The following is a 25,275-nucleotide window of genomic DNA, read 5'->3' on the forward strand; positions in this document are numbered from 1 at the left end:
CGCTTATTGCACCTATATAGGGTACTTCAGCCTCAAACACATCTTCGTCGTCATCCCTGGGAAGAAATGGACGGACGACCATGGGAGTGCTAACATGCCTAACTTTATCTTTATTAAAGCTCCTAAACATCTTTTGTGTGTGAGCCGATTGATGAATCAGAATTCGATCATTATGGTGCTCAAGTTCTAAAGCGAGACAAAACTATGTTTTCCCCAAATCTTTCATCTCAAATTCAGATTTTAGGTACTCTGCGGTTTCTTTTAACTTCTCTAGAGTTCCAATTATGTTCATGTCATAAACATATACCGCAACAATAGCAAACATATAACTTGTCTTTTTAATGAAAACGCATGGGCATTATCGACATATCTTTTCCCAATCAAGTAATCACTTAAATGGTTATACCACATCCGTCCGGATTGGTTTAATCTGTAAAGTAAGCATTTCAATATAATCATCCAGATTGCTTAAATACGTAAAGTGAGCGTTTTAATCTAATCGAAAATACGCTCTTTGGCTAAGAGCTACTTGATTCAGGTAATTAAAGTCCATCATGAACCTTCATATATATATATATATATGTGTGTGTGTGTGTGTGTGTGTGTATCTAGATACCCATAGAGATATGCTGTGACTACATTCATAAACTGCATGTTCAGTTTTTCGGAAACTATCAAAGTGATAAGGTAACGGAACTTTATAACGTCCATTACGGGAGAATATGTCTCTTCGTAATCGTTCCAGAGCGTTGAAAGAAGTCTTGCGCCACGAGGGGAGATTTGTACCTTACAACAGGTGTTACATTAAGGGGGGTGTCGACATCACCAGCCCAAAATCAACGGACCGAGGTTCGATATCATCGGAATCAATAATTTCATGGCAACAGAATATGCGAATGCATCATCACTGATGATGGCGTGTCAATCCCACATCTCATGTACACTAGTGTAATTAACAGAGATCTTTCTATTCTTAGGAATTAGTTCTAACGCTAAAGCGTCCCCCAACGATATCTCTTCAACATAGCCATAATTTGGAATATCCTCATGGGACGAATTTTGAGCGTCGATGATCAATACATTGGATTGTGCCAAGTTTTCTATCTTCCTAGGGCGAGTATCCATCAAACCCACGGGCTCCGGAGCTTCCTAGCGGGTGCGGCGGCCTGACTTACCGCCATGCCGTTATCACCAGCGGTAGCATCGTGCACAAATCCTCCAGGCGTAGAGTCCACTAAAGAGTCACATAAGTTACTCTAAGATGCGCTTACGTCTGCAATCATTAGAGGTAATGCAAAGGAATTCATTCTCATTTTCACAATGCGTTTCCACATAATATTCATTGACTCGAATATCTCTAAAGCTCAATATAAGCCAATGATTACATCAAAAGTCTTGTAAAGAAGCTAATCCAAATGAATTCAAAACAATGGTTGTCACTTAATTTCAGTAACTCCAATCAGCCGCAACCAGGTAAGGTAGGAAGAGATTTTGGTGGAGCGAGACTCGCTTGAAAACACTTCTCTAGTTCAAAGCTTGCCTAGACATCGTATTTAATTGGAGGAGTCTATTTGAAGGGAAGCTAAGACCAATGTTTATTAATAAAATATGGCAAATGTCATTGCAATCATCTTTGGAAATAAAAAGGTTCTAATTGAAAGCGATTTCCATGTCATCGACTTTGGCAGAGTTAAAGTCTGCAACCTCGAGCTCGATATTTTCACTAAGTTCGACTTGATGGCATTCTCTTGCGTTTTCACGATCTTGTATGCGCTACCACATTTATTGTTTTACATACATTTGCCCAATGATCGAATGCTCCACATTGGAAACACATGTCACTATTGCTCGATATTTGGTTGTCCCTCTTTGTTTGAGTTGCGGAATTCATGCACATGCCATGACCCCTAAAGCCGGCAGCGGTGGTGCTTCTCTTTGTCCACGGTGACCTCTACGGCTGCGATTCCGCTGGTTGTTCTGGCGGATTCCTTTCTTGTGCTGAGTGTTCATATGGACCAGATCGTCCGGATCAATTGCCTTTTAGGTTCAGGGTTTTGCTAGTAACAGCCTCCCTTAGGGGCGTCATTATAATTCGAGTTTGAAATAGCCTTAGTTCCAATGGGTCGGGAATTATAATTCTTCACAAGAATATTCTCATGCTTTTCAGCAACGGACATCGCTGAAATCAGTTGTTGATGAAATCTCGTGATCCATCTAACTTGGATATCAATCTGATATTGCTTGGCTATCATCATAGCAGAGATGGGGAAGGTAGAGAGAGTTTACTCAATCAATTCCTCTTCTGTAATAATCCAATTATGAGATTTTATCATTGATCTGATACTGAGGCCTTCCGAATTGTACTCTAGTACATACTTAAAGGCTGCGAAGTGGAGATTAGCCCAGCTCTCGCCCAATTTGGGGAGGTGGGAGTCTTGGACATTCCTAATGCGCTCTTCAAGCGCAACCCATATACTTCTAGGGTTATTTACAACCATATACTCGAGTAGTGTCCATGGGGAGAAGTCGAGCTAGTATTTCGGAGCCTTAGATGCTTTTACGAACATAAAGTAAATTTCTGGGTGCAAACCTCTACCAATAAATTAATTTCCAAGGATTTTGGATTAGACCGAAACAATGATTTTTCAATAATGGTCAGGAATAAAACTTGTTCAAATTCTCAACGAACCTATGTTCGGAGTAGCATAAACCCCCACAGTTCAGTTTAGAATCACACGTTAGAAGAAAGGTGAGAGGTAGAAGAAGGGATATAAGAATTCCCAAAGTAAAGCGAGAATTTAAATGAAAGTATGAACGTTTAATAAAACTTACTTGAAAAATTTCTCGTAGGCTGTTTGTCAGGATTGCAACAGTGCTTTTGATCCTGGTGTAGGATTGCTGCAGGCTTGCGATCTCGGTCGTCAAGAGTTGTTTGCTAGCGGCGCTGTGGTGCTTCTGGGTTGCAAGAATGGTGCAGGGGAGGTCGAGACAGGTCTAGTTTGGTGTAAGCAGAAAGGCAGCCCACGGAGGGTATAAGGTTTTAGGTTTTTCGCTTTTGAATCAGGATTAGGCCTCATGCACATAACATGTTTTAGAGAAAGAGAATTTGGGAGAAGATTGAGATATTTTCATTGATAATAGGGGTCTCTATTTATAAAGGATTACAAGTATAATATTTTCGAGTACAAGTAGGAATATGCTAAACCTATTTGAACTAGGTACACAATATATTGATTTCTTGCAACACAAAACTGTATTCTAAATGGTTAATGTATATACATGAGCGTCACAATGGACCATCCAACTAATAGCTTGTTAAACCCCGATTTTGACAAGCGATGTTTTCACTTATGAGACACGAGCTAGTCTTACTATTACGATATATGTGATCGCTAAATTTGATGCATATAGAGTGAATGATCGATCTTCAAAGCATATGATAATGTATGATAGAGAAGAGTGTTGTTATCTGCGAATCAAGTTCTTTTCATGTCCTCTCATAAACGTGAGGCGGAAAGGAACAGGATCTAGACCTTGTGTACCTTTACTATTAGAGGAGACACAATACGACAAAAGCCAAAGAAGAAAGATCATCTACTTTTCCACAAAAGAAATGAATGATGAATTTTTAATTATACTTTTCCCCCACTAAGCCTGGTCTTAATTTGGTGCTTTGGTATTCATTATAAGACTGTCAATGATTAGTTGTACATCGGTGCATGAATGTAATGATAAGTACTGAGAATCATGACATATGGAGCTGTAGCAATAATGTGTCGAAAAAAAAAATTCATACTAGCTAATAGCTAGGGATGATCGATCAAGTGATTATTATTAATATTAAGGGAAAGCTCTATGGCACATTGTTTGTATTGATTTTACCGTATATCATGGATGACCCCATATAAACATGATTAATAGTATCTTCAAAGTGTTCTATGACGTCACGTATTTTGTCTTTTTTTTTCTTTTTCTTTTTTTTATAATGGTGTAGGTGAAATGTATTTATCATAAGGGCTAATTACTGTTTAGTACCCTGTGGTTTTGGTCCAACATCAATTCAGTCCCTCGACTTTCAATTTCATCAAAAACACCCCCACATTTTCATATTCTCGTCCAATAGGTCCTTCCGACTCAATTCCGGCAATTTCAGCCGTTTAGCTGATGACGTGGCGTTCCAAGTCAGCACAAGTGGGGCCCACACGGAAGTGAAATTCCAAAAATATCCCTGGCCAACCAGATATGGAAAAATCTAAAATAAACTCACATTTTGCGGTTGGGGAGACTCGAACCCATCCCAATACACATGCAAATAAAAGCCCCAACCACCAGACCACTTGCATGGTGTTAGTATATTACAAACAAAAATAATATATGTATAATAGTTTTAAAACACCCTCTCTCCTCCTCTCCTCTTCTTCTTCCTCTTCTGCCATGAAAGACCCAGAAGCATGTGCAACACGGCTACCCCTACCTCTTCACCAACCTCCTCCGCCTCCGACGAATATTCCGACGCCGACTCCAACAGCCTCGTCGTCCAGTTCGGCGACCGCCTCTGGCGCAGCCCTTCCTCTTCTCTCATTCAAAAGGTCGAGCAGGTGGAGTGCGGTCTCAGGCTCATGGTCCCTGCACTGGCGGCGCGTGCGAGGGACGCCCAGGCAGCGTTCGTGGAGAGCGTGGTGAGGAACTGGGGGCCTTACGACGCCGGGAAGAAGGAGGCGGCGAAGGCGGTGATGGCGGAGGCGATGGAGGCGGAGGCGGAGATGGAGGAATGCCGCTTGGCTATTTGATTCTGGGTCTGGTCCAAGAACAACACGGCGACGGTGGCCGGATTTCTCAATGGCATGGCCGAGAATTTGGCTCTAAATTTTTTAATTTTTATTTTTGGTTTTTGAATTTTTTGAGTTAGAAAGAGGAAGGTGTAGTTATTTAAAGTCTGATATGATTCTATTAATGGTTGTGAGTTGTTGATGGTGCACATGCTTCTGGGTCTTTCATGGCAGAAGAGGAAGAAGAAAAGGAGAAGAGGAAGAAGAAGAGGAGAGGAGGAGAGAGGGTGTTTTAAAACTATTATACATATATTATTTTTGTTTGTAATATACTAACACCATTCAAGTGGTCTGGCGGTTGGGGTTTTTATTTGCATGTGTATTGGGATGGGTTCGAGTCTCCCCAACCGCAAAGTGTGAGTTTATTTTAGATTTTTCCATATCTGGTTGGCCAGGGATATTTTTGGAATTTCACTTCCGTGTGGGCCCCACTTGTGCTGACTTGGAACGCCACGTCATCAGCTAAACGGCTGAAATTGCCGGAATTGAGTCGGAAGGACCTATTGGACGAGAATATGAAAATGTGGGGGTGTTTTTGATGAAATTGAAAGTCGAGGGACTGAATTGATGTTGGACCAAAACCACAGGGTACTAAACAGTAATTAGCCCTTATCATAATCGCTAAATGAGGCTTTGACAATAACATAAGCAGTTAAAAAGAGTTGTGAGCGGGATGCGATCATACCAGTAATAATGCACCGGATCCTATCAGAACTCCGAAGTTAAACTTGCTTGGGCGAGAGTAGTACTAGGATGGGTGAACTCCTGGAAAGTCCTCGTGTTGCACCCCTCTTTTACCCTTTCAAAAAAAAAAAAAGAGTTGTGAGCGAACACAAATAAGTTGATTCAACATGTTTCGATTTTTGAAATAGAAAAAAAAGATGTAGATCGACTTTCATTAATCGGATCTAGACATTTCAATCGTATTTTTAGAAGTCAAAAATTTATGAATCTGACACTTACTAGAAACTCATAACGAAATGTTGGAAACAATTTAATGATTTTTTTTTTTAAAATTAAATAGAGGATTAGGCGATATTAGTTCCTCTGCGACAGCCGATTTGGGGTGACTAGCACCCACCCACAATCTCAAAAGAAAGTGATGTAGTACGAGAATGGGCCCGGTTTAGTCAGAAAACCATAAAAGCAAAGAAGCGGCGTAGAATCAAGAAGAGTGATTGGAAAATAGGTAACTCACGCGTAATGAGATTATTAGCCGCTGGAATATCCAAGAAAATTTGGTTTTGGACTTTTCGGGTTTCTCATGCGAAAAGTCAGGTTATGAATTGTGAATCAAATTGGAGTAAATTTTGGCTAGAATGTCCGTTTGAGACGCATGATACCTTTCCAGAATGGGAACGACGAGATCTTCAAGACTCACTTTAGTGAGCCCTAACAGATTTAGGCAAAAATATGTCGTTTTAATTAATGATGTAGGACGAGAATGGGCTCGGTTTAGTCAGAAAACCATAAAAGCAAAGAAGCAGCGTAGAATCAAGAAGAGTGATTGGAAAATAGGTAACTCACGCGTAATGAGATTATTAGCTGCTGGAATATCCAAGAAAATTTAGTTTTGGACTTTTCGGGTTCTTCGTGCGAAAAGTCAGGTTATGGATTGTGAATCATATTGGAATAAATTTTGGCCAGAATGTCCGTTTGAGACGCATGATACCTTTCTGGAAAGGTGAACGACAAGATCTTCAAGACTCACTTTTGTGAGCCCTAATAGATTTAGGCCAAAATATATCATTTTAATCATCCGATTCGGGATTTAATATTTTTAGGTTTGTCTTACATTTGTTTTAGGATTCTTTTTATTTTAGGTTTTTAGTTTCCTTTTTAATTTAGATTCTTTAGGATTTCTTGATAGATTATGATTTAGGGTTTTGGATGCCTATATAAGCACCCTTATGCTTTGTACTAGAATCAATTTTTCATATCAAATTTAATAAAATGAGAGATTTTTCTCAAATTCTTTGGTGGATTCCAGATTTATCTTTTTAGGGTTTATTGCTTGTAAACCCAGGTTACTTCCGACTGCGTCAGGTGGTATCAGAGCAGGTCTTCCATGTCTCTCCTATTTACCTTAGTAGCAATGGGTGACGTTACAAGAGCGGATTTGGATGCCCTTACTGCTCAGATGATCGCTGCCGTGAACGCTCAAATGGCAGCTATGAACTCTCAAATGGCAGAATTTCATGGGTTGTTGGAAGGAAGGAACAACAACAATTGTAACAGAGGCGGGGAATGACAACGTGCTAGGGCTCCACATGGAGGTGGAGGTGATGTTGATCATGATTCCCAAGATCTCAGAACCAAGATTGATATTCCTTACTTTTTTGGTTACATGAGCACGGAGGAATTCCTGGATTGGCTTCTTGAGGTTGAGAGGTTCTTCAATATAACAGATGTCCCGCAGAATAAGCAAGTTAAGATGGTTTCTCGGAAGCTGAAGAAAGATGCTGCTTATTGGTGGGATCAGTTGCAGAGTTCTCGTCAGAGGCAAGGAAAAGAGTGTGTTCGGACATGGCGGAAGATGAAAGGTCTTCTTACAGAAAAATTTATGCCTAGAGATTTTTCAATCAAGAATTATCCTCCTAAGGTTTTCGAGAAGAAGTTAGAGTCCAAGTTTTCTTTGCCTGATGAGATTAATAGTTTAATTGAAGAAAAGCCATAAGAATTTCTAATGGAAGAAACTCCACAAGAATTCATGGATGAAGACCAAGAAGAGGTTAAAGATGAAATTGCTTATGTAGACATTGTTATTAATGATGAAGAAGTCTTGGAGCCTGAAATAAACCATTCAGAACCAGATGTCATTCAAGAATGCAACTTTAAGAGCCAAGAAGAATATACTAAGGTTGCCTATGACAGCCAAAGTGCATATGACAGACTCATCTATGGTGTTGGGTTCATGATTGTGCCACCAGAATTTGCAGAGGATCAGGCCAATAATCCATAGGTTCAATTGTCTAATTTTTTCTCACGTCTTTTGTCTACCTATTCTTGTCCTTTATTCAAGAGGAACTCGAGGGCGAGTTCTTTCATAATGGAGGAGAATGATGTAGGACGAGAATGAGCCCGGTTTAGTCAGAAAACCATAAAAGCAAAGAAGCGGCGTAGAATCAAGAAGAGTGGTTGGAAAATAGGTAACTCACACGTAATGAGATTATTAGCCGCTGGAATATCCAAGAAAATTTGGTTTTGGACTTTTCGGGTTTCTCGTGCCAAAAGTCAGGTTATGGATTGTGAATCAGATTGGAGTAAATTTTGGCCAAAATGTCCGTTTGAGACGCATGATACCTTTCCAGAATGGGAACGACGAGATCTTCAAGACTCACTTTAGTGAGCCCTAACAGATTTAGGCCAAAATATATCATTTTAATCATCCGATTCGGGATTTAATATTTTAAGGCTTGTCTTACATTTGTTTTATAAAAAGAATCCTTTTAGGTTTTTAGTTTCCTTTTTAATTTAGATTCTTTAGGATTTCTTGATAGATTATGATTTAGGGTTTTGGATGCCTATATAAGCACCCTTATGCTTTGTACTAGAATCAGTTTTTCATATCAAATTTAACAAAATGAGAGATTTTTCTTAAATTCTTTGATGGATTCCAGATTTATCTTTTTAGGGTTTATTGCTTGTAAACCCAGGTTACTTCCGACTGCGTTAGAAATGGGGTCATCGCAACCGGGAACCCACCGCCCGTCTCTCTATTTTATTTTATTAATAGAAGAAAAAGAAAAAATCACAAGAAGAGAGAGGGGGACAAGAACCAAAACCTCTCTAAGAACAAAATGAAATAAAGTACTCAAAGTGAGCACTGAGCTAAAAAAGTTACAGACTGATGAATATAGCAACCATGCAGCAGAAACCACGTTTGCATGAAATTTATCAAGCACCTTAGAATCAGCTAATACGGAAATTCGGTAAACCTTGCAGATTGTGAAAAAAGGCAGCTGAAGCACAAGGAGGGCAAGAGTCCCACCAATAATGCCCATCATGATCTACCCCATAGTTAGCTAAGCAGTCAGCCACATGATTCCCTTCTCGATAAATATGTGAAAAGCGAATCTGCATAGAGGAGAGAATGATACAACAATTGATCCAATCAACACTTAGACGCCAAGGGACTGAGCAATTTTTATTGGCAAGAAAGTGAATTGCTACAGCTGAATCACACTCAATCCAGAGAGAAGTCCATCCTTTTCCTGATGTAATGATTTTCTTAACACCAAGAAAAAAATCATTAGTTTCAGTCACTGCCAAACTGACCAACCATCCTCTTAGGTGAGCGACAAGCTGGCACAGCCAATCCACTTTCTGTTTTCTCTTTCTCCCCATCTCTCTCTGTGTTTTGTGTTAATGGTACGTATATATGAATCCAAAGTAGTATATTAGAAATATCGATCAGATGCAATGTTTCGGTTTAGAATGGGGACAGCATATCACAGTTCATGAACAACCTAGCCTCAGTAGTTGGCAAAGCATTACAAAGTTTAAGCACTCCTGTGTGCGCCATCGATATATTCTTTGGCAAAACGAAGTAAGAGCTACCAGTTTGGTGCCCTTATGTTTTGCCCTAAACGAACAGCAAAGGCCCAGAGCAAGTCTGGCACACGTACGTAGGCTTCTTTTGGCTTGGAAATACCAACAAGTTCATGTGGCGGTTGTTGTTTCCCACTTGGCCAGTGGACAATTAGTGACGGCCAACTGTAGGAGAAAGATAGAGATGGATAGTCATAGAACCAATAATCCCACGACCATTATCCATGATCGAGAAGACTTTTAGTACGGAATAGTGTTTGTTTGAAATGTATTCGAGAGACTTTTCGTACTCCACCAGCTAGGAACATATGAGTTGAATAAGGTCTTGCAAGGTCCTTTCGGATTTCATTTCAAATAAATTATTAAGAATTGGAGAAGGTGACAAATTAAGGTACGGGTTCTCTTTCTGCATGTTTTTCTTGCAGATGTAATGTGGAAGCAATGAGTTAATTATTCTGCTTGTTGAAATTAGGGATCGAGTGGTGAAAGTAGTCGAGCAATTTAGCTAGGCTTTTTTTTTTTTTGGTGAATAGACTTCAATCAATAAAACACCCAAGGAAACGCCCAAAGGGAAGGCCCAAAAAAGACCAAATACACAGCAACAAAAGAGAGAGGAAAAATCAATCCTCCAACATGATCAGGACAAGGAAGGAGAGACCCTCAAAACAACCAAAAGAACAAAAGAAAGGAACAAGGAACTCATGGAGGACCAGGCAACCCATCACTTCTGAGGACTCGTAAGAGTGAAGGTCGCTATTTGACTCACTATTCATGAACATGAAACTTGAAAAGATATTTTTTTGCGCGCATCACAAAAACTATTGACGTTTTGCACTTAAAGAATTGCAATATACTAAATGCATTGAAGCAGGAATAATTAATAAAATTTGAAAAAGCATTTGAGAAAACCAATGGCCTAAATATGCAAAGCAATCTGCTAAAGCATTACCTTCATTCCCTTCATTCTCAAAAATAAGCATTACCTTCCCTTAACATAAAGTAATTAAGGTCCCAAATGTGAGTTGTAAGAAGCTCAGTATCCAGAAACAACAAAAAGAATTCTTTAAAAGACTAGAGCTGTTTTGTTAAGGACGTTCTTTAGAATTTCTTGAATCACTTTTTACATGGAAAAATTAGACCTCTGATCCGGCCATACTTTAAAACTTGAACTACTTACAACACTGAAGAATAGCTAGCCTAATGGTTTGGATCTTGTCACCAAAACCTAATTGACATGATTCTCAATTAGTCTCAAACGCCGCCTGAGACTCGAAGTGATAAAGCAACTAAGAATTGGGAAGGTGACAAATTAAGGTACGGGTTCTTTTCTGCAGTTACTCGTGCAGAAGTAATGTGGAAGCAATGAGGAAATGAGTTCATTAGTGCGCTTGTGGAAATTAGGGACGAGTGGCGCAGCAATGAGGAAGGAGGTAAGTGCCGCCACATCTCTCTGGCTTTGACGAGTCGCTATTTGACTCATGAACAAGAAACTGAAACATCTTTCTCCTAAAAAAAAAAACAATGAACAATAATGTTTTGCACTAGAAGTATTGCAAATGTACTAAAAGCACCGAAGTATGAAAATAATAAGTCAAGTCAAGTTTGATAACTGTCTTCTTAACCGAGCGAGTTGTATTATTTGCCTAATTGCTTGTGTTCTTTTTTTTCTTTTTCTTTTTGCGGTAGTTTGGCTCTATTATTATTGAGAGGCCGGAATGTATTTCATTTGTAATTTTTCTTATTTCATTTTTTCTTTTTAATTAACGTCAAATTTATGGGAGAAATGTTAAAATTTTTTAGTTTGAAATCAAAAGACAGCACATATCGCCTTGCGATCATTAGATTATTAAAGTCAAAATATATATAAGGATGGCAAGCGGACATAGAAAAAAAAACACTCTAATTCAAATCAGGAATCAAAATACATGCAAAATTAGATCTCTCATTCAGCCAAACTTTAAAGCTTGAACTTCTACATGCAACACTGAAGACTAATGGTTTGGATCTTCTCACCAAAACCTAACTGACATGATTCCCAATTAATCTCAAACTAGTTGAGACTTGAAGTGACAAAGCTACTAACTAAGCCATCAAATGTACAGATTTGATATATAGATTTCTTCCTAATCTTTGCAAACGATATCTTTTCAGTTTTCCAAAGTCTTATGAGAAATTGAAAAATAATAACGTCTCTCAAAGTAGGATTTTGTTTTGAAAATCAACTCATTGCTTTAATCCCAATTTTTATGACAGACAATCATATTTGTTTAATAATGAAAATCAAGATGATTTGTATGCCGCTTGAGTTGCTAATCATTAGGTGGTATAAAATCTTGCAAACTATTCCACGATTTGTTTAAGGGCAATTTGGAAACAAATGGTTTATAGTTGTGTAAACTATAGAGAGAGCAAATGTCTTGGATTCTTGAAAATCAAGCAACCCAAGCAAAATCTTTTATAGAGACGAGCTCATTTTAGGGTACAGTTTATAAGATCAAATCAAGTGATCTCAAAACTATGGGCTAGACCTTTTTTTTTTTTGGTCAAGTAACCATTCAATAACCACAAAGGGACCAACTACAACAAAGAAACAGAGAAGAAAAAAGAAGCAAACCAGAAAGAGAAACTCCCCAGCAAAACAGAACAAAGCTGAGGAGCCAGAAAACAAAAGACTATTAAGTAGGAGCTGGTCCAGCATCATAAAGGAGAATACGGGTGAAGGTAGAAGGAGGATGAAGAATCCAATCAGAAGGGCACATCCTCCTGCGAGCCAAACGTTTGGGCTAGACTTGAAAGATGGGTCATGGGTCTTCTACTTTTAGATTTAGGGAACTTTATCCATACTACTCAAGGCCCAACTTAGATTAACTAGGAACAAGTGATTCTTTTTGTAGTTTTTTTTTTTGGCTGAAAATAACTGCTTTTTTTTTTTGAAGGAAAAAAAGAAAACATAAATACAGCAGCTCCTCAAACAAGGAGGCAGAAAAAGAAACATAAAAAAATAAAAAGCCCCAATGGGGACATATATATATATATATTTTTTTTTTTTTTGAATAATGGTAATTCCATTGATAATAACGCATGCCAAGAAGGCAATTACATACTCACCCGCTGACACATAAAAATGGCCAGAACAAGGCTTCGTGAATGAGCCACAGTAGTATATAGGATAGACCAACTATATTTGAACTTATCGCTCACTATAAAAGCGAGCCTATAAGCTATGAAAAAACATAGCAAATAGACAAGCCAAACCTACACTTGTTTGGTTCCTAATACAAGGAAATTTATTGTAATTAGACAAAAAGCTAAAAACATAGGTTTGGGCCAAGAGCCTAAACCCTAGCCCAAAATAGCACTGGACTAGGGAAAAACCCCAGCCCAAACAGTTTCGGCCCAATAGGGGAGTCCACCAAGGATTGCATCAGGCCCATCATTGGTTCGGGCCAGTCCACCTCGTTCCTTCCACCACGCCGTCGTGCAGCACCCATCCGGCCGAGTTCCACCCGACCCACGTCGCATGATCCGCGTCGCCATGTTCCTCTTTGCCTCGCCCTTTCGTCCCGGCGATCCAAAGCCTTGCCGAGCCAACGCCGTCGCAACATGCATCAGCACAGAAGACCCATCCCAATCCAGGCCCTGCAACCGCCCACACCATCGATCGAGATCCATGGCCACCAAATGATCTAGAACCCAGCAGCATGAGTCGACGACCAGATCGGTGATATATATATATATATATATATATATATCATGAATCTCAATTTGGTTTTTTAGGACAACTAGTACATGAAACCCTAGTTTTTTTTTTTTTTTTTAGGAATAAATAATTTCATTACTTATCCATAACCAGAAGACACGTACATCGTATGCTGTCTTATACCAAATAAAACCTAGATGGCACAAAGCTGCCAAGCAAATGACAAGTAACCCTCATTGTAAACAAAATGAACACAATTTTAAGACCTAGTCATATGAACACAAATCCAACACTACCTAAATCCTTGCTAGAGTAACTATATAATCGCCTAGAGACCTTAATTGGTGTACAACTAGAGAAACTAAACTTAAATAGCAAAAGACATTCAAATGCTAGGTACCGAGAAACAGAAAGCTTAGAGCTTCCCTTTGCTCTTATCCTTAGGGCTAACCTCCTGAACAGCAGCAGCAGTAGGGTAAGTGAGGCGCAATGGAGCCACACTCACCTTCTTTTGTGGGCAAGGGTTCTTGTCTTGCTCCCAATAGGTCTTTCCACCTTCTTTTTCAAAATTTCCTGCTCACTCTCATTGTCAGCTTCAACCAAATCAAGTGCTTTTGCTTGAAGATCAGTAAGAAGCTTACCACCCAGAAACCCTAATTACTGGGTTACCCTAGTTAAATAAAAACTCAATTAAGTACATGAAGTTAATTTGGTCAATATTAGACTTATTTAGACAAGATGATAATGATATTTTATAGAAATCATAAATCAGCAGCCTATAAGGACTAATTCATAGCATCTATACAATGGGGTTTCATGACATACATAAGAGAGATAAGACATAAGAAGGGGTCTCATGAAAATCTTGTCTTAATTAGTACTATAATCCCGAAATCAATAAGAAAGAGTACCACAACTTCATTATAACGAAAAATCCAATTTACAATAGAATTATCTCTAGAAAGAGAATGAGCTAATCATGGTCATAGTTTAGCAATCCAGTCCTTTATCTTTTTTTCTCTACTGATTTGGAATAGTGAGACAAGACTTCCTTGGTGGCGATCAGTGAATAAGTCCAAAAATATGGTTGAAACTGTCTACCTTTATTTTGATAACTATCGTTATAAGAGCTCATACAACAAATACAATGAAAATGATCTAGGAATCCATCATTCAAGCTATTAGCTAGATTGCCATGCCTATAGCTACATACTGCTTGGTTATTCCAGTACGAGGGTTTACACAATTCTTGTCGTCTCAATATGGGAGCACCAGCGGGTGGGATCCGGGCTAATGTTTCAAAATTGTACTAACCAACACGTGCATTTTTCCATGCGAAAGCTCACAAACCAATCTCTATATCAATCGATTAAATTTTGCTTCTTAATTAAGTTGAATTTCTCCCTCTACAAGTGTCCATATATTCTTTCTCCATAAGTTCATGCAAATAAAGCTAAGGCTTCACAAGGAGGAGCCATAAAGGAGTTGCTTAGTTTGCATCAAGAAATAGAAGCCATGACAAGGAATTGCACCGTAACAATATATATGCCTACGCAGCTCAACCAGTTACCAGCTCATATAATCACTTTTGGTTTGTGGCTTTCTGTATTGCTATTTCCCAACAACCACTTTATTCCCAATAGAAAAGTTTAATGCAACAAGCCACTGTTTTAAGTTGTATTATTATTATTATATCGGTCTTTTGCTAAGCATATAAAAACAGGTTTCCTTTGTTTTGATGCAAACTGTGAAAGCTATATTCATTCCGTCCATTGGTCATAAAGACATATGAAATCCCTTCCACTTTCTTCCTACTTTTAATTCTTTACTGTCCTAAACGGGTGATATCGATCAACATTTTAAGGGATTATATATTCTCAAACATCTGTGGACCAACCACTCTGATGGCACCATCAAGTTTAAACTAAGAACTCCACGAACTACTCAATCACTGAGCTTTCTTTCCTTTTCAATGCAGCTAGCGGTAGTAGTTAAAAAACTGTGTGACCGAATTTTAGTTCTAGCTCTCTTTAACTTACGAACTGCTCAATCACTGATTCACTGAGCTTTCTTTCCTTTTCAATGCAGCTAGCAGTAGTAGTTAAAAAACTGTGTGACCTAATTTTAGTTCTAGCTCTCTTTAACTTTTAGTTAGCAACAAAAATTTTCACTGGCTATAGCTCATTGTCCGCGTAAACCCATAGGTAAATACAAGTTAATACTTATTTTCTCATTAGTTACATATCTCAACGATGAACCCTAAATAATATAAATAGAGATAGTCACTACTCACTAGCGAATCACATGTATGAGATGAAATCAAGTGAGTTGTGTCAAGAAATATTTTCCTTGAAACCATAAAATATTTCAAATTATAACTCATCACATACATTTCTACTAAACGCATACAGTGTGATCTGAATTAATTTCAAATATTCATCACATCACTGTCCAGAAGCTTATAGAAAACTATAATATTTTTGTTTGTTTAAGATATCATCATTTGTAAGTAAACTCTCTATAAAATGTAAATATGTATCTAGTTTATAAATTTTGAAGAACATATATGCAACTAAATTTATAGCTCGAATCATATTCAACTTCGAGCTCATACTAGGATATTTACGGATGGGAATCCGTGTGGCCGGCGTGTGGATACCGTGGTCAACAAAATCTAATTTGCACAGGACAAGGCATGGGCAATTGAAAGTATGAATAGCACTAAAGGATCAGAACATTTTTATAACGAGACATTGAAGGAACACAAGAAAGCCAAAAAGTAATATGGGTTGTGAAAAGACTAGCTAATAGCTATGTGGTCATAAATCAACATAAAAGTTAACAAATCAAAATTAGAATAAAGTGGCCAGAGTGCTTTCCTAGGCAATTGGCAGGAAAGTTGCTTCTTCTCTTTTTTAAAGAAAAAAAAGAAGAAGAAAGTGGGCAGTTTTGTCATTTAATTGATCAAATTGTTTTTGATGCGATGCTTTACAATTATATTGCTCATGTTGCCTCCGAGTTTGTTTAGTGGGTAGTAGGACCAAAATAATGTGTGCAAGCAGTACGGTGGGCACTAGGCTTTTCATGAATGAAGGTTGCCAAAAGCAACAATAATCATGTTAGTGCCAGCAAGATTCACAAACAGCAAATAACTTAACAAACAAGCCGACATGGAAGATGGTAATAGGCCGGGGTAGGGTTTTGCATAACCCTTCTCCATTTTTAACAGCTAAAAATGCTCCTGGTGAACTTTACCTCCAATTAGATGATGATACGTGTAGAGAATCATGATTTTGGAAAAAAACAAAAAAGAGTTAGTTATCTGATCTTAGATTCTTACTCATGCTCAAAGTTTGGTGGCAAGTCTCTACTTCAATAATAATAAGATGTTTGCCAAGCTCAAACTTAAATTTTAAATTTGTGCGTGGATGCAATCTCCATTTTTTATGCGTTAAATGAAAGCATCTGATTGAAATTAAATTTTATTGATTTTTTATTAGAAATTTTATTCTTTAATTTTTATTTTTTATACACTTGTCAATAAGACATATTTTGACACCAGTGGTTGATATTGGCCTTTCGGTTAATTTTGGTGAAAAACTTCCCTCAAGTCTGCGTAGGAATTATTACTTTCCTTAGTTTATATGTACGTTGGATCATGTATAGTTGGTTATACCATCAATTACATGTCTCAATACTTGGCTGACATCCCAAACTGTTTTCTTTGATATAGTTTTGCATCTATTAATGTCGTTAGAGCTTTTCCATTGCAATGTCACAGCTAGTATTTTTGTTGCTCATGTTATGTTTCAATTTTACTATTTTCAATTGCTAAATAAAAGTTAGAGAAATTCGATATACTATATGTTTAGTGTGTAGCGTTTAAAATCCTTAATATAAAATTTGGTTTTCAATATATATTAAAAAAATTGTGAGGTGAGATCTGTATATATAGATGGCTAGTCTTACAGGGTTGCAATTGGATCATTCCATCCGCAGTGCATTTCACCGTGGCAACATGCTTTTTGTCATGAAAGTGCGTCAATGTTCCTTCAAAGAACCCAACGCCCATTCTGAGCTTCAAAGAAAACTAAAATATACATAAAAGAGTGATTAGTTATTGACCAAAAAACAAGTGATTACTTATGGTTTAACATATATAATAAAACCATATACCTAATAATAGCTAGATATCCCACAAAATTCCAAAGAGTACATCTTTAGTAGATATGTTGGGGTTAATGGATCGAACACCATAATAGCCTTTTGGAAGGGTCTTTATATCTAGTTCGGCATATAGTACTTAAGAATCATTAATCCATGATTATTCCTTTGGTCAATACAATAAGTATAGTCAAGCAAATCCAAGTCTCTTATTCCACTGACAATTTTGGCTTTCCTCTTACTTTGGGGTGGTGTGGTTGTACGGCTCTAAGCTCTTTAATTAGTTTTATTGAAAAAAGTAATCAGTAATTACTGTTAATAATCCAAGATTATACTTTTTTTTTTTTTTGGTAAAACCAAGATTATACATGTTAGCTAGAGGATCTTCTTCCGCCCTGAATATATAAAAATGTTAAACATGAGAATACAAAAAGTAGAGTAATCCTCATGAAAAAGAACAAAGAGGAAAAAGAGTAAGAATGAGCCATGAGATGCATGATTTAGTGGCCTTGGTCGTAGCTTTGAGTCAAGATTTGATTGTCAAAACTGTAATCCAATTATGTTCAGTCAGATGCTTATATAAACCTTATTTTTCCTGGTTCTGTACTGCATTTGTTTTTTTATTTATTTGAATGGTACACAGGTACAGTACTATTTATTCTGCACTGAAGCTTCACTGTACATTGAAAATATTAAAGTCGGAGATTCCAGAAGCTGCATGGAGAGTTGTCATTTATTTTTGTCTACCTTCAAAATTGCTTTGAGCAGGGAACTACAGAAATATTTGCAAACACATCTATGCAAAACTCAATCTGAAATTACCATCTCAGTTCTGACTATTCTCAAAAACCCCATCTGAAACACATATTAAGCATACAACCAAAACATCACAAGTGATAAAAGCTCAAGTTTTATATAAACAACCTCCCTATTTTAGATAATACTTCAGAATTTGAATTATCTCAAATCACAAGATGCACTAATTAAGTGCGCTCTCTCTGTAGAGTCTAAAAACTAGGGACTTGCTCAATCAAAGTCCATAAGATCAACTTGTTTGCATTAAGCCATGCACAAGGTAGCTGCGTAGATAGATCGAAGTCATCGAACAATCCGAGATCTCACTCAATTAAGACTGGCAATATGATACCTCTAGCACTCCAACCTCCAATCTATGGATATATAGGCGATATAGCTTCACTGATATTGCATCTCAAAACGCACATTGTGATGATCAAACTGAGATCCATGAAAAGTATTGCCAATGAAGAAATCTTGCTCCTCAAGCTTAGGAACATGTGAAGAAATCCCAAAGAAAGGTCCAATGATTGCATTCCCATTCATTGAATTGAAGACCATTTGCGGTCCCTCATTCGACACTTTCCAGTCAAATTGCTGCTTATTACTCACCTTTGCATGTTGCTGTGACTGAACCGCAACTGCAGAATCATGATCTTGAGACGGAGAACTTTTAGTATTACTCTGATTACTCTCTTGTGATCCAGATTTGGTATCTGACAGGTTAACGGTTGTGATGTCATGGATGCTAGACCTTCTCTTGTCTTTGCCTCCTGTAAGTTGCCTGATATAGTACTTTTGAGCATGACTGGCTACTTGAGTAGGTGTCCGAGAGGTCACAAAATTTCTAGAGATATTTCTCCAGTCACCTTTACCATACTTTTTAAGTCCCATCAGAAATTGCCTGCAGTACAGTTTGTCATATAACACTACATTAAAAGCTGCAGAATGATCCACTATTCCACTAGGACACAAGCCAAAAAAGGCTTCATAGTAAATAACCCATTTCTAAACAATATAGTACTGTGCATCTGACTGTTCATCTGTATATTAAATTGCAAGAACTAATTAGACCTAATTTGCTATCTAACAAGACTTTTACACCCAAAAACTAAGCGCGCATCACTAAGCTCTCAGTACCATTTTTGTTTGTTCGACATGATTATACTCTAAGCTATACATATGAACAAGTTAGAAAAGAAGTTTGACACAAGTTCAGTTCTAAGAAAAATCGAGCTCCGAGCTTTAATTAGTTTAAAGTACTTTCCTTTCAAACATTCAAAAAATGACCAAGACAAACAGACCTGATATTCAAAGAAAGGTATTGATCAGGTAAGTACCTGTGCTCTTCTTCAGTCCATGGTACACCTTTCTTTCTTTCTTGCTCAGACGGCCGAGTCGACGAGCCTCTCTTGCCACCAACACTATAATATTGCTTCAATCCATCGAAGCCTTGATCGTCAGCCCACTCCAATGTGAAAGAATTATTACTAGAATACCCAGGAATTGGGATAAGACCAGCCTCAATATCACTCACATCTTCTTCCAACTCCTTGTACTGCTTGATCACATCGCCTACGGTCTTTCCAGGGATCCAAGAAGCCACCTTGTGCCATCGATCGGGGGTGTCCTTATCATACAGAGCAAGAGCATTTTCGAATCGCTTGTTCTCTTCTGCGGTCCACTCGGCACCTTTGCTTTCTTGAAACAACCAATTTGAGGTTTGGAGATAGGAGGCTGGAGATAGAACTTCAATTCCCCTATACATGTTGGTTCTTATAGAAGTGTTCGGTTGAAACGCATAGGAAATTAAGGAAAGTAATGGAGTAACTTTGTTCTCTCTCTTTGATATATATAGCTCAAAGAGAGAGAAAACCCAGATAGGAAATGCAGAGAAGTGGAAGTTTCTTAATCAAGAAAGAGTAGCATTTGAAAGGGAATCTCAGTGTGCTTTTGAAACAAGCATAAGTTGAGAATCTAAAAAAGGGGCAAACTTTCCAAAACAAGGGGGAAGTTCGATAAGCAATTTGAAAAGATTAGATCTTGGATTATCAAGGACAAACCCTAAAACCCCATATCAGATTCAAAGGCACAAAGATCACAAAAAGGAAAAAAAAAAAAAAAAACAGATCAAGTTTCAGGGGAAGTAAGATTTTTTTAACAGAAAACTGAAAGTTTATGCAAACCCAAGAAAAGAAAACCAGACCCAAAACAGGAAACTAGATAAAAGAAAAGTGGCGTTGCAAAGCTGAAGAAGCGGGATTTGTTTGATAGGGGGTGAAGGAAGAGCGTGAAAGCGGTGAATAGCAGAGGTAGCTCTTTCTCTTTGTAGTGATTGAGTTGAGGGACAGGGATCTATGGAACAGAAACAAGTAGAGGGAAGAGAGTGAAAAGGAGAGGTCAAAGTTGTTGAGTTGTGATTGGTGGGTATGGTGTTTGGAGAGAGAGAGAGAGAGAGAGATGCCCAACCAAAACAAAGTGTGGGACATGAAATCGACAGCCTGTGATTCGCTCATTGGCGACCCAAAGTCGATGTGGGTATTTGCGTAATTGCATATAAAGCCAAGGGAGGCAAAAGTTTGTCAGGGCCTGGTTTCTTCTCGGTAACCGACGTTTTGGGCCTTAGTTGAAACCGAATCTAACCCTTAGATTAGCCCAAATCTGTAACTAATGTCGGATATTACTTGGGGCTATATAGATCTCATCTTTGCAAATATAACCATATTTCTAAATGCTTCAATCTTCATCACAGAGGTAACCCCAAAGTTTTATTTGGATCATTTCAAATTACACAAGAAGGCAGAATGTATTTCAAGTTTTAGGGGTACTGGTAAATTAAACCCCGAATACAAACTGACACATAAGTATAGAACCTCCCAAGACTTTCACTAGCTCATGATCGAGCATCCAAGTTTAGTAACAAGGATCGCAAGTCAGCTTAGGCAAAGAAATTAAAGATCCATCGATCACAACTTTACAATATTATGAAAAAGGCTTGCACAGCCAAGACCAATACATATAATTATTGAAAAAAATTATAACTTTTTGAAAATTCCCAACAACCAAAACTTTATTCAAAGTTTCTTGAGCAAAATTTTTTCATTTACTCAAGCAACAATTTGAATTCATGAAATATATAGCATTTGTTTATTCATCCTCTCTTTTGTTCTTCTCGATCATATGTGCCTTTGAGGGTTTGAGTCCGCACACTTTCTTTTTGGTTAGTTCACTCTACTTAATTGCAACACTAATGTTCTTTTGGCTAGAGACTTAACAAGTTGGAAGATCCTTTGGAGGAGGTAGAAGTGATTGATTTGGTCCTTTACCATTGTCCACCAAAAATGCCATCTTAAGCCCCCATGTTGTGTGCACTTCTAAATGGCAATGCATGAACCAAACACCTGAAAAATGATATAAGTACATAAATGTAAGAAATTAAGAGTAAAAGTTATATATAAGCAACTAAAAATTGTTCCAAAATGTGTAAGGAATTTTGTTTGAGGCCGTTATGTCTAAAATTTCTCTCATACAATGCACTAAGATGTGTCTTATCACGTAAAATAATATAAATTGCGGATACATGACGCATTTAGTAATTTTTGCTAAAATGTGATAAAAGCTTAATTACCTGGATTATCTGCGAGAAATCGGATGGCTACCCAACCACCAGATGGAACACCAATTGTGTTCCTTTCAACAGGATCAACAAGATTAAAGTTCTTAGGATCCGTCTTGGGGTTGTAATTTCCAAGTCCCTTGCCAACCACAAAGAAATTGAAGCCATGCAAATGTACTGGGTGGTTCTCAGGGGCTATAATCCCAGTGTCTTGCAAAACAAGTTGAACAGTCGAGTTATAAGCCAACCTATAAACCTTTGTCCCATTTGTAGTCGCCAAACTTGAATTTGCTGGCAGACCTCCAGAAAAATTGAAAGCATTTGGTGGGTTAGCAGGAAAATCAGAGGTGAAAACCCCACTAGTGTTGAAAAAATGTGCTTGAAGCAGAGCTGTGGTTGGCATAACAAATGTGACGTTGTTAACACTGGCCACCACACGGCTTCCATTACCGGCTTTGCAACTAGGACATGGGTTAACCCCTAGACTAACTGTGAACAAAAGGCTGTGGTCAATTTTTAAGGGGACTTTTGCAGGAAAGGTCTTTGTATTAAGGCTTCTGAGAGAGTCGATAAAACTGTTGGCGACTTGGGTAGCGTTTCGAGGAGGTGGGCTAGTGAGAGTTGTGGGCGAATTAGAAAGTGTGCCTGAATAGTGCAGAGTGGCCGTGGCTGTCAGGTTGTCTACGGCAACAACGGGAGTGTCCATGAATGGGGAGGCGGCAACCAAGTACTTGCCAGAGTTTTGGTTTGCGGTGATGAGGGCATTGGTGGTTTGTCCAGGGGCAATCACTATGGTGTCAATTTTGAAGGGTTTTACATAGGTGGCATCGACTTCCACTACCGTCAACTTGTGTCCGGCAATTTTGAAGAAGAGCTCTTCATTGAGCGCAGCATTGATGATGCGGAGCAAGTAGGTCTTGCCACTTTCCACAGACAACTTGAAGCCGCCTGCATTTCATAGCATATATTAGCTATCAGTACGTTTTGTAACATAACATGTCAGATTATTGGTCTTTTTGTTTTAAATGAATGTTATATTAAGCAAAATCTGAGTACCCTGTGTGCTACAATTTGGAGCGACAAAGCCTGGATGACCGTTAATAGTGTGAGCATCTGACACGTTAGGTGCTACACCGCCTTTGAGAGCTTCATTAACCACTGCTTCAGTATCTGATTTCCACCATTCACCTGAAATTTGCACACATTTTTGTACTAAATTTAGCCCAGCATAACTTGGAATTAATATGCTACTGTTTGAAATGGACACTACAAAAAGAATGGTCTTTTCCGATTAATTTTTTCTGACGGAAGTTACTTTTGGTCTGAAATAGCTTTATTTCCAACAACAACAAAAAATCGGTCGGAAATACGTTTTTGGAATGGCCATTGTTTTCGATAGCCAACGATCTCTCAAAAAAAGTATAGATTGAGATCGGAAATAGTAAAGAAGAATCTTTACCCAATACAACAGGAACTTCCTTGTGGGGTGTCGGGAAAGGATAGGGCACACCACGCTTGGGCAAAATGACAAGAGCACCATGGACTGTGGCCCTAAGCCAGAGAATATGCGCATGCCAAAGAAGTGTGCCTCTTTGGCCTGTGATGGTGAAGTTGTATACATAGCTTTGGCCTTGAGGAATAGGGCATTGTGTGATGTATGCTGGTCCATCTGCCCAACCGGTCCGGAGTTGCCGGATACCATGCCTGCCGGAAAAAAGGTAAGTCGGAAATTAACTAGAAGCTTCAATTAAAAGTGATTTAGAGGGATAAATGCTATGAGTTCTCACCAGTGAATGGAAACATTGTACTTGACATGGTTGGTGACTTTGACAAGAACGGTGTCGTCTTCCCTGGCATAGAGAGTTGGCCCTGGGAAACGACCGTTGATGGTTACAATTGGCTTGGTGGAGCATAGTCTGGTAGTGTTTTTCAGCACCACCTGCGCACGGTAACAAAAGATGGAAAAGTCAATGGTACTCTACATTACAAAGTAGAGTAAGAAATACTGTCATTTGGTAGAAAATGATCGAAGGTGTGCCTTTTAGGTTTTAAGGGTGTACCTTCCATGCACTTTTAACTTTTACTCCACTATTTTTAAATTAACAAAACAAAAACCATATATATTTTCAGCTTTGCAATAATTAGGCACACCACCCTCTTAACTAGCTTTTAGTTTAAGAAATCCATGTCTGTGATTATAGATACTGTGGTTTCATCTGAAATCTATGGCAAACATTCATGCCATGAATTGATGAGAATGTTATTCGCAGTCATGGAACGAAAGTTGACGTTCTACACTTTTTCTACGAGTGTTTTCCAAATAATAAATATCACTGCACCGATCGAAGAATACTGATTTTTTTTTAGAATACAAAAAAAATTCTAAAAAAAAAAAGTTATCGATCTACATATATATATATATCATCATAATGTGCAATTAAACATTTGTCATTGTCATTTTAGTCATGCAAAAGTACTCGAACATTCAATCAAAAAGAGTTCTTCATTAACGTCAAGACCACCCATCTCTAGCTAGATGTCATGAAAACCTTTGATATTAACTATTTGAAAAAAAAGAAAAAGAAAAAAAGAGGAGTACTTACATTAAACTTGTAGTGTCGAACCCTGCTCTCAACCAAAGCTGGAAGAAGGCAAGCCAAGAGAAGTAGAAGCACTCGAATCCACAATGCCATTTTAATAGAGGAATTCTAATCGTCCTGCTTCTCTGTGCAGTAGTACCAGTAGTAGTAGTACTACAGATAAAATATTTCTGGTCTTCGTTTTGTTTGCGTTGTTGCTATATATTCATGGTGACTGGCCAGCGCAATTGCTTATATAAGGTGACGAGAGGCATTGCTGCCAAGTCGTTTTTCTTAGGTTAGGTGGGCACAATGGCATTCTTTAAAAACAAGATTTCATCAGCCTAACCAAGGTGTTTTCCCTTGATTTCTTACATATTACATAAAGTTCTTAATTGACCACTGTAGCTGTATATTTTTGGTAAACAACAATTTACATATAATTAGCTCCATCATTAAATGCTCTCTTATCAGGTGTCAATATTTTTTTTACAATTTTGGTTATTTGGATGGATTTTCTTAGTTCAAGTTGAGAGAATCAATTAATTATGTCTCCCATTCGCTAGTTAAATAATTAACTAATGCAGCTTAAAATCTTTCTCTCAGAGCTTTTAGACAACAGCTGGTAGGGCAAAGGATGCTTCCACTATATGTTTAAATTCACTAGTTTTAATTTTCTTAATTTGGATGATACTGTGCATTTACGTACTGATCATTAACCATTCAAAGTATAAACTATAAAGAAATAAACAGAAAACTGGCTAGCTAGGTTAAACTTTGTTACAGGGTTTAACCAAATTAAGAAGATAGTTAGATATGTACGTGTACATAATTTTGAAATATCTATACTAATTAAATTTATTTCTCTCCTGTACAGTTAACATCACCTTTCACTAAGTAAAGACGTTCGTTAACACAGGAGAAGTACAATTGTACAGATATGATCCTCAAACCACAAAGAGTGGGAAAAGTAAAAAGCAAAAAAAGTTCAAAAGTTGAAAAAGGTACTACGTCATGTTCATCTTAATCATCGGACTTTCT

At 37.9% G+C, this 25,275-nt stretch overlaps 2 protein-coding genes and 1 non-coding gene across 3 annotated transcripts; 1 reads left to right on the plus strand and 2 right to left on the minus strand.

Moving 5' to 3' along the window:
* The first annotated feature begins 5,500 nt into the window (after nt 1-5,500).
* Nucleotides 5,501-5,619, plus strand: LOC133724018 (5S ribosomal RNA). Its single transcript, XR_009853437.1, has one exon. It is a non-coding gene; the product is annotated as a 5S ribosomal RNA (ribosomal RNA).
* A 12,420-nt stretch (nt 5,620-18,039) lies between these two features.
* LOC133721955 (transcription factor DIVARICATA-like) lies at nt 18,040-20,437 on the minus strand. The gene is made up of 2 exons (XM_062148733.1): nt 19,380-20,437; nt 18,040-18,943 (listed from the first exon to the last, which is right to left on the minus strand). Exons 1-2 carry the CDS (start codon nt 19,805-19,807, stop codon nt 18,439-18,441), a joined length of 933 nt encoding a protein of 310 aa, XP_062004717.1. The 5' UTR covers nt 19,808-20,437; the 3' UTR covers nt 18,040-18,438.
* A 344-nt stretch (nt 20,438-20,781) lies between these two features.
* LOC133722036 (laccase-4-like) lies at nt 20,782-24,466 on the minus strand. The gene is made up of 6 exons (XM_062148838.1): nt 24,259-24,466; nt 23,443-23,594; nt 23,115-23,359; nt 22,712-22,843; nt 21,668-22,603; nt 20,782-21,440 (listed from the first exon to the last, which is right to left on the minus strand). Exons 1-6 carry the CDS (start codon nt 24,346-24,348, stop codon nt 21,310-21,312), a joined length of 1,686 nt encoding a protein of 561 aa, XP_062004822.1. The 5' UTR covers nt 24,349-24,466; the 3' UTR covers nt 20,782-21,309.
* Nucleotides 24,467-25,275: the final 809 nt, after the last annotated feature.

This window comes from Rosa rugosa, chromosome 7 (assembly GCF_958449725.1).
Source record: "Rosa rugosa chromosome 7, drRosRugo1.1, whole genome shotgun sequence".
Classification (NCBI taxonomy): Eukaryota; Viridiplantae; Streptophyta; class Magnoliopsida; order Rosales; family Rosaceae; genus Rosa; species Rosa rugosa.